The sequence below is a fragment of the Hippocampus zosterae genome, chromosome 20, assembly GCF_025434085.1.
Source record: "Hippocampus zosterae strain Florida chromosome 20, ASM2543408v3, whole genome shotgun sequence".
Lineage (NCBI taxonomy): Eukaryota > Metazoa > Chordata > Actinopteri > Syngnathiformes > Syngnathidae > Hippocampus > Hippocampus zosterae.
This window is the reverse complement of record NC_067470.1, coordinates 3,709,016-3,718,135: the sequence shown is the minus strand read 5'-3', so window position 1 is coordinate 3,718,135 and position 9,120 is coordinate 3,709,016. Positions and strand designations below refer to the sequence as shown.

General features: G+C 43.8%; 2 protein-coding genes and 1 non-coding gene across 5 annotated transcripts; all 3 read left to right on the top strand.

Annotated features, from left to right (window-relative positions):
• Window positions 1-94: 94 nt before the first annotated feature.
• On the top strand, window positions 95-4,363 carry LOC127593398 (potassium voltage-gated channel subfamily G member 3-like). Its single transcript, XM_052054821.1, has 3 exons — window positions 95-810; window positions 1,500-2,235; window positions 2,309-4,363. Exons 2-3 carry the CDS (start codon window positions 1,661-1,663, stop codon window positions 2,934-2,936), a joined length of 1,203 nt encoding a protein of 400 aa, XP_051910781.1. The 5' UTR covers window positions 95-810; window positions 1,500-1,660; the 3' UTR covers window positions 2,937-4,363.
• A 1,942-nt stretch (window positions 4,364-6,305) lies between these two features.
• Window positions 6,306-6,419, top strand: LOC127593495 (U5 spliceosomal RNA). Its single transcript, XR_007960426.1, has one exon. It is a non-coding gene; the product is annotated as a U5 spliceosomal RNA (small nuclear RNA).
• A 322-nt stretch (window positions 6,420-6,741) lies between these two features.
• LOC127593399 (cytochrome c oxidase subunit 7A-related protein, mitochondrial-like) lies at window positions 6,742-8,646 on the top strand. 3 transcript variants are annotated; one of them, XM_052054824.1, is made up of 3 exons: window positions 6,742-6,947; window positions 7,270-7,404; window positions 7,897-8,142. In XM_052054824.1, the coding sequence occupies exons 1-3, from the start codon at window positions 6,879-6,881 to the stop codon at window positions 7,951-7,953; spliced, it is 261 nt and encodes an 86-aa protein (XP_051910784.1). In that variant the 5' UTR covers window positions 6,742-6,878; the 3' UTR covers window positions 7,954-8,142. The 3 variants fall into 3 exon arrangements, with proteins under 3 accessions (XP_051910784.1, XP_051910785.1, XP_051910783.1); XM_052054825.1 differs by lacking the exon at window positions 7,897-8,142 and adding an exon at window positions 8,261-8,386 and having other exon boundaries at window positions 6,746-6,947; XM_052054823.1 differs by lacking the exon at window positions 7,897-8,142 and adding an exon at window positions 8,356-8,646 and having other exon boundaries at window positions 6,781-6,947.
• Window positions 8,647-9,120: the final 474 nt, after the last annotated feature.

Sequence of the window (9,120 nt, the reverse complement as noted above, 5' to 3'; positions counted from 1 at the left end):
TGACTCTGCGATTGTTGGCCTCATTACAGAGGGGGACGATTGGGAGTACAGGGGAATGACGAAGGACTTTTGTGGACTGGTGCCAGCAGAATCTCCTCCAGATCAACCCTAGTGCTGCTTTTTTTCGAGGCACTTCACCTCACATTCCACAAAGATCCATGTTGTCAAATTACTTGTGTTACAGAATAGATATTATATATATAAAAAAGGGTTCCCTATTTGCTTAAGTACATGCCTTTTTTTTATTTTTACTTGAAGTACTTTCAACACTTTGCAGTTCCATCTGCCTTATAAAAATGTCCAAAGAGGGGCGCTATTTCGCTAGAATCCCCTCCTTATTAATCAATGAATTAAGCCGATGATTCATCTTTGCCATGAATTGATGTAATAGCATGAAATAATCAAACAGACTCAATCAATCATTAATTCAATGGATGGTGGGGTCTGAGAGAGGAGATGGCGAAGGGTGTGTGGGGAGCATCAAGAGAGGGAGGACTGAGCAGGCAAGATGAACAGAAGAAGGACACGGACGTGGAGGAGGGCAAGTGTCTCACTCACCATCAGTCACTCGGAAGGATTTATAGCAATTCATCTGAGCTCAGACCGACATTTTTAATTAATTTCTATATATATATTTTTTTCAAATCATTGGCGACTTTTACGACCAGTGGGAGGAGGCGATTGGAGAAGTTTGATGGGATTCATTCCTTTAGCTTCAACAGAAGTCCATCTGGCCGGCTGCTGGAGGAGTTAGACACACACAAAAAAAATTAATAAATACCCCGTGCACTTTTGTGAAGATGTTTTGAGGTAAGTGTGAAAAAAACTGTTGTAGTTACAATATGCTCTAATTAAGGGTGTCCTTCAAATAGATTAAATTTGCTCTGTATTATTATTTTTTTGGTGTACGTGTTTAGAACAGAACTTGAGATCTCAATGGAGCCACCTTTGACACCTCTTCCAGTTTTCCAAATAGTCCAAATAGTCATTTGGTTCAGTATTATTAGCACGTCCCACATTATTGGGATCCGAATGGACTGAGCGTAATAATTGACGAACAAGCGGTTTGTAATAATAATAATAATACATTTTATTTATAAGCGCTTTTCAAGACACCAGCTGGAGGTGGTAAAGGACACTTTACAATAACAAATTGTGTGTGTGATTGTTGATCGTTTCCTAGAACAAAGGAGAGCAATACTTGGCTGTAACCACTGTTGATTGGGTCATAACTAATTTTGCATGAAATCAGTATTTTGGGACATCTGCTATTGCGATTTTTTTTTCTTCTTCTTTACACAAAATTGGAAAACAGTTTTCACACCTCATTATAAAATCCTCTGTCCCTCCTGTTACCATATAAAGGACTCGGCATCTTTTATCCTTGCGCTTAATTTGACCCCAGAAAGTAACCCCCCCCCCCCAGAATGCAATGATGAGTTAAATATGAATTTAATTTCTCGGACGCTTCCTTTGTTTGTTCTTCACTTCATTTTCAGCAAATTAGAAGAATGCCGATCAAACAATGATGGATCTCAGTCCCAACGCGACACTCGCACCGGAAGCGTTCCTGTTTGAGATGAGCAAAGGTCTGACAGTTGATGTTTTACTCGTTTTATAAGAGCTTTGGAGAACGTGGGACTCAACCCTCTGACAGAAGATGAAGTTTGGAAGCAGTTTCTGCACCCTGAACGTTGGCGGTCGCAGATTTCCCTTCTCGGTGGAGTTGATGAAGCACCTCCCACTGAGCAGACTCAGCCGGCTGTATCGCTGCGTGTCAGAGAGCGAGCTGTTAGAGCTGTGCGATGATTACGACCGTGACAGGAACGAGTTTTTTTTCGACCGCCACTCCGAGGCCTTCAGCTTCATCATGCTGTACTTGCAGCACGGCAAGCTGCGCTTTGTCCCCCACATGTGCGAACTCTCCTTCTATAACGAGATGCTCTACTGGGGCCTCGAGAGCGCCGATCTGCAACTGTGCTGCCAGCGGCGCCTGGATGAGCGTCTGTCCGACTGCTTTGTCCACTTTTTCCCTGAAGAGGAGCCGCAAGGGCCGGAGGAAGCGCCCGATCATTGGCTGGAGAGGATGAGGAGGACCTTCGAGGAGCCCACGTCCTCGGTGGCGGCGCAAATCTTGGCCTCTGTGTCTGTGCTGTTTGTTCTCATTTCGATGGTGATGCTGTGTGCCAGCACCTTGCCAGAGTGGAAGGATGCTGAGACACTGGATGAACACAGGTAGTCTCTTACTCTGAGTTCTTCATGTTGTGAAATTGTTCTCTCACTCTTCTCTCGAACCGGTTCTTTCCAGGATCATCGAGGCGGTGTGCATCGGTTGGTTCACCGCCGAGTGCATCGTCCGTTTCATCGTGTCTCGGGACAAATGCGAGTTTGTGCGCCGTCCTCTGAACATCATCGACCTGCTGGCCATCACTCCGTATTACATCTCCGTGACGGCCACCATGCTGACGGGAGAGAACTCTCAGCTTCAGCGCGCCGGCGTGACGCTGCGGGTGCTGCGCATCATGAGAATCTTCTGGGTGATCAAGCTGGCTCGTCACTTCTTGGGCCTGCAAACCCTCGGCCTGACGCTGAGACGATGTTACCGCGAAATGGTCATGCTGCTGGTGTTCATCTTTGTCGCCATGGCCATCTTCAGCGCGCTGGCGCAGCTTTTAGAAGGAGGAAACCAAGACTATACTAGCATCCCTGCTGCCAGCTGGTGGGTCATCATCTCCATGACGACGGTGGGCTACGGTGACATGTACCCGGTGACCGTGGCGGGTCGCCTACTGGGCGGGATCTGCGTGGTGAGTGGAATCGTGCTCCTAGCGCTGCCCATCACCTTCATCTACCACAGTTTTGTGCAGTGCTACCACGAGCTGAAGGTGCGTTCGGCACGCTGCATCCGTAGCTCGTCGAGTGATTTCATTGACTGAAAGACACTCCATAGCAACACGCCGCCCAGGGAAAGAAACACTCTCCAAAGGACTGCGAGCAACAGCTGATTGTAGATGCCGTCGACGGGTATTGCACCTCGTTGAGACTCCTTTCCGGAATCTTCTATCAGATTGTAAAGCTATGCACGCCAATGAACAGGAAGTATGATATCGCAGGAGCAAGCAGTTCTTTCTTGTTTTGCTTTTCAAGTGAATTTGGAGTCACTTTGAAAGTAAAAATTCAACTTCCTAGTGAGGCGCTAGGAGAACAAATGCATTTTACCAGATATTTTTTTTTTCTCCCGTGTGGCATTTCTGCACACCAGTCGGAAGTATTGGGTTAATCAAAATTTATCATGTCACTAATAGTTGGCTAGTAATTAACTACTAAACCGTTTTGCCTCAGTAGTAACGTTTAGCCGTACCGCTAGTTTGCTGAAGTTGACCTACTGGGGAGGTCAGCGAGCGTATTAGTGCAAACGCCTTCAGATGGATATGAAGGCGATTTACATCACTGCTCAAAGAGCTCTGTGGGAAGCTTCGGCATTTATTCAGTATCAAGGATATGAAAGAAGTTGGAACACCTTCCCAATTCACATTCACACTGCAGCACACCGCTGTTGAATAACAAATTGCAAATCTGCCATGGTGCAGCCGTTCAACTGCCTCGCTTCACTCTGCACAAATTCAAAGAAGAAAAAAAAAACTGGCACTCGGCTACAGCAGAGCGAAGGAACATCAGGCTGCTGCTCTCTCAGGTACCAAACGATGCGAACCTCCCTCTGCTCCTCTCTGGATGCGATTGCCGCTCGTTTCATCATCTCTCGGTGAAATCTGCGGTGCCATAAACCTTTAAGGAGAGTGCCAAATAAGTTATTACACCTGGTCCTACATTTTCTGTCTGCTCTTTGCACTTTTTTACACTCTCAAGCCAACACGGAGAAAACGCCATCATGTGTCACGTTGCACAGAACACACAAACACTCTTCATTTTTTTTTTTTAATCACAAGTGACAAAGCCGGCCAGCTGGATGCTCGCTAACGAGCGGCTAACGCAACAAAGCAACCTAGTCCACATCTTCACTCACTGCGTCTTATACGTACATATAATATATGTGTTATTACAATATTTGGTGGCAGAATAAAGCACTCTTATCGGAAAGACTTCACTTCAGGCTGTTTCTCTGTAGTTTGCACCGAGTCTGCGGTGATTCAACCGGGAACTCTCTGGAGCAGACGGTCTGCAACTGAATATGTTGGACAGTTTGGACAGTATCGACAGTTTCCATGGAGACGGCAGACTCGGAGAGGGGAAAATGAAGTGGCGGAAATGTCAGGCTCCTCGAGCTGTTGGAGTGTGAATGTCGATTATCTCACTCATACTGCTCGTCAAAAAATAAATAAAGTGCTGCTGGGCTTAAATCAAATTCTAGCTTCGCAGCTGAGGTTTTTTTTTTAACATTAAACCTAACCTTGAGCTCACTCTTCAATGAAATTGTACTCATTGATTCTCTTGGCTGCCCACCTTCCAGTTGTGTGTATGTTTGTTATTTTTTGTCCAATCAGATTTATGTGTTGCCATGTCGATGTAATCTGCCCAGGGGCTCCGGAATCATTTCCTGCTGTCTCGTGTAACTTCAGCAAATTATCTACATTGTTATTACGGTTTTTAGATTGAATGACGTCATCACTCAAGTCCAAAAACACATGCAGTGCCTCTTTTTTGGAAACTGAGCTTTGTCCGTGAAGAGCAAAAATCATAATCCGGCTCGCCAGATGGTCTGCTTCCCTGATGCCCATCTGGGGAAATATCTGATTGAGGCTGTTTTTTGAAAGGGTGATTTCAAATGAAACTTGGATGGTGATCACAGAAAGTATTCTGTCTGTCACATTCATAGCAGGACTATTAAAACTGAGCAGATTGCTGGGGGGACGGGGGGGTTATGTAGTACATGGTCCATGTTGACAATCATGAAAAATGAACGGTGTGAATACTGTGATGCCTGAAGGTAAGTGTGTCAAAACCCGCAGAGCACTAAGATTTTATACTGTTTGTATTTACCAGTAAAATATTATTCATGAAAACCGCAAGTACAGTAAATGAAGATTGTCCTCTTGGGAGGATTTTAAAAAATCCTTATGAAGAAATTCTAAATCTAGACTATTTGATCAGCATTTTGGAGTAGATGGTTCTTCAAAAGACGTCAATTATTTGAAGAAAAATGGGTCTGCCCCACCCAGTGTGAAATTAAAAACTAAATATGTTGTTGCAGTATCTGCCTTTGTGTGGTAATGTGCTTTTTCCCCCATTTTAATATTAAAAGTGTCCAGCCGAAATACTGCTTTTAACTGCCCTTATAGTTAATAAAGGTTTTCTGACAAAGATGGTCTGACAGAGGATGAATGAAAGCAGCAGAGAATATGATAAAATTCGTAAATCATTAGAGGGTGTGAAGTTATCATGACAACACTGTCACACGTTACAAAACATTCTTTGGGCATGACCAGGACAGCAAAGGTGCGAAGGATCAGATCGACAACGTTTCTTTTCACCTCTGAGTCACAAATGATTTGTCATCTCTGACAGACACGAGTACAAGTTATCTAGGGAGTGGGAAAGCTTGTTCGTCCTGAATTTTTTTAAAGTTATATTTGCCCCTTGGTTCTCTGCATTTATCTGTGCATGTGGAAGACCTTGAAAACCCACTCACATTCTTCACAGCTTCATCATGTCACTTCCCCTCCTCCTCCTGTATCTGTTAAACTGGAGATTGCCAACGTGTTGAAACAAGAAAATGAGGAAGAAATACAGTACAGTATAACACGTCAGTAAAATGTACCAGAAGGGTGCTGATCAATATTAATCATAATTGTTGCATTCACGTCAGCAGCGTTTCTTCCCACAGATCCCAGGGTTTGAATGTATATCATGACATATACAGGATATGTTATTTTGAAGTTCCAACGTATAACATGAAATAGTAGAAATGTGTGGCATGCACGAAGTGCTTTTGTCTCCAAATTGGTAAATTTGGGCGTTCACGGGTCTTCAAGTATTCTATACTTGCATTTGCTATTTTTCAATGATTTGAAGGGGCATGGAGGAGGAGCTAACAGCAAGCATGACACGCCCAACCCGGAAATACCCTACACACCCAGCATGCTTTGCGCCAGAAGCATATTTTTATTAAGATTTAGATGTGTTTGTTCGCAATGCTTTACTATACCCTCGGCATAGTCATCTTTTACAAAAACTATTCTTTCGACTGTGGAATTTTTCATGAAAGTTGAGACTTGATGTGGAAACACCGTTAGTGTAAGTAGTAGCGTTTCTAATGACTTCGTCGTTCCTCAGTCGGACAACTCAGTACACTCTTGTTTCTCTTCAGATCGTATAAATCTTTCGCCTTTTACTAAAGATTTCCGTGGGGAGGAACAACAAGAGTTCTATCCATTTTTTTGATGCCCTGCGATAGCGGGGCTTTCTCATTTGTTAAATACAAAGTTTACAATACTAGATCGTCTGAAGAATCGACGTGGTCTGACTAGGAGACGAATCGCTACTCATATATCCGTGTCCATCGTCCGTCCCGCTTTGCTCCTGAGCGCGACCGAGTTATCGTGTATTGATCCTGCCCGGTAAAATAACGCAAGCATATACATTTAAAAAGAGCGCACATATTATTGTAGTTTATTCTCGTATTCATGCGCGTGGACACACAACACACACACACACACGAAAAACATTCAGCAGACAGCTGAGTAAACAAAAAAGTATTCAACTTTGACGCATTCAATATGGCGATTGCGTTTACGTACGAATCTGCGACAAAGCGGGATCTGTTTAAAATTCGATGTCTATGGTTAGCAGTTAGCTACGGGTCATTGGTGTCCTTCGGTAGCCATCGGGTGGAAGCGAGTTTCAGCTGACCAGTGTGAACGATGTACTATAAGTTTAATAGCATAACACAGCGGCTCACTGGAGCAACCGCCAACGCATACACCCCGCAGGTAAGACTCATGCGAAAATAAGTATAAAATGCGTCTTTTTGTTTGTTTGTTTCGGCCTGGTGGACAGAATATGTCCGGGTTGGGCTATGCAGGGTGGACCTAATTGTCAGAGGTGGCGAAAGCACTCTCCAGTCACGCTCTGTAAATAAGAGTACACGTGTTGGTGGAAGGAGAATTGTAAAAAGAGAAGTGTCCTTGACACCCCCACATACACTAAATACGGGAGTTGAATCAATATGTACTTCTGTATGTGTGACTGTTTGTGTCACCTCTGTATCTTGCAATTCTAATAATACGTATCCACCCACAATGTTTTTTTCAGGGTCTCCGTCCAGCTGTCCCTCCAGTCAGTCCCCCTGTCATCTTTGCTTCTCCTACCAAGTTGGCAACTGAAGCAGGAAGCCAGGTGCAATATTTGGGAGTCAACAAAGTCCCCGACTTGCAGAGACTCTTCCAGGTAAGCTGTAGTCCCGCTCTTTGCAGGCCTACTTCGGTTTAACATCTCTAGTTTTACAGACCTTATACTGTGGCCAACTTTGTTTTTTTTTTTACGCTGAAACATTACTAAAAATGTGGCTTATGTGTTTGCGTGGCTAACAAAGGTTTTCTGACATTCACTTGACACTATTTCCGATGCGGTAATTTTGTTTTTAACTACAATTTGGAAGTCAACTGGTGTTATTTCCTTGCCTGGAAATGGGTGAAATGAAGTGCTGCCACTTGCAATGTGTTTCTCAACATTGTCCTTGAGCGACTGAATTGAGCATGTTGCTATAGTTTCATCGAGGGAAGTAAAGACAACATTTTTTTCAGACAGAGAACAATTACGGTACTTGCATTTGAGGACTCGCCGATACAGAGTACTCAAAATGTGTTTTACTTTGAGTTTTGTGCTGGTCAGCACTGAGCTCTCCGAGAAGAGGTGCAACGTAATTAACCACATTTATAGGCAGAGAAGGTCCCCGACCAAGCCCGAGTAAGAGTTGTTTTCCCAAAGAGCAAGTGAAAATTTCCCTGTAAGTATTGTTTTATGCTCCATTTGTATGTATTGCTGTGTTTTTATGCAATGAAGTCGCACTTGCTGAAAAGTTTAGATTCACCGTACCATCACAGTCATGCTATTTTCCATTCACCCGGCATATATATTTTGCACTATGCGTTATCGCAAAGCTAGCAGACTTTGGTGAGACAAAAACGATACAGCTTGATTGAACATTTTCATGTGAAATATACGTTTAAGTAATTCGTTTTGTTTTACGCACCCGTTTTTCAGTCAAGGGGGGGAACTCATAATCATGCCCTGGCTTAACCAGGAGTTTACTGCCTCCTCCTCCAACACCCCTCAGTGGATCTTGTGACCTCTGCCAGACGTATGAGAGACCCTCACTTTCTTCGATGATATTTTCAGACATCTGACGGAGTCCCAGTCCATCTGAAGGGGGGTCTGATTGACAAGCTGCTCTACAGAACCACCATGGGGCTGACCATTGGAGGGGCGCTTTACTGCCTCGTCGCGCTCTACTTTGCTGCTCAGCCTAGCAACAAGTGATTCCTGCACAGTCCAGTATGATGGCAGGACCGGCGACAATTGGCTGGTTTGAAGGACTTTGGGGAATTACATTCAGGTTATATACTTGCACGATAAAACCGTTCAAAGTTTATTTTCTAAGTAAAACCAATAAAGTTATATTTTGTTGAAGCGTTCTTGCATATTGTTTTGGGGGTTTTCTTGCGGCTTTTGACGTCAACGGTGGTCATTCCAATGATTTGTGTAAGTAGAATTTGTTAAAGCCAATGATGTGAGGATTAAAAACACACCAAACGCTGCCGTGTTTGGATCCATCTTAAAACTCCGATGGTCAAGAAAACAAATATAAATCAAATCCGCACCGGCTTTTCTCTGAACCTCGTTGATCCTCTCTTTATGAATCCCGAAACTCCTGATTAATGTGTCTCAACAGCCTCATATTGCCGGATAACTTTGGATTTGCTGTTCTCTCCCTTTTAAAAGAAGAACGGTGGAACTATATATTTTTTTGGGCCTTTTGGGCCACCATACTTTAGGATCCCATTTGGGCTCACAAACAGAAATCGTGTTTGTTTTGGGGATGAGGGGAGTTGGAATGGATTAATGGGATTTGCATTCATTTCAAATGGGGCAGATGATTTGGGA

Excerpts from the sequence above, each read along its gene's own strand:
- LOC127593398 (XM_052054821.1), top strand. The coding sequence starts at position 1,661 with ATGAAGTTTGGAAGCAGTTTCTGCACCCTGAACGTTGGCGGTCGCAGA. Across the intron at positions 2,236-2,308 it reads GAGACACTGGATGAACACAG|GATCATCGAGGCGGTGTGCA; the intron begins GTAGTCTCTTAC and ends GGTTCTTTCCAG.
- LOC127593399 (XM_052054823.1), top strand. The coding sequence starts at position 6,879 with ATGTACTATAAGTTTAATAGCATAACACAGCGGCTCACTGGAGCAACC. Across the intron at positions 6,948-7,269 it reads CCAACGCATACACCCCGCAG|GGTCTCCGTCCAGCTGTCCC; the intron begins GTAAGACTCATG and ends TGTTTTTTTCAG. Across the intron at positions 7,405-8,355 it reads ACTTGCAGAGACTCTTCCAG|ACATCTGACGGAGTCCCAGT; the intron begins GTAAGCTGTAGT and ends TGATATTTTCAG.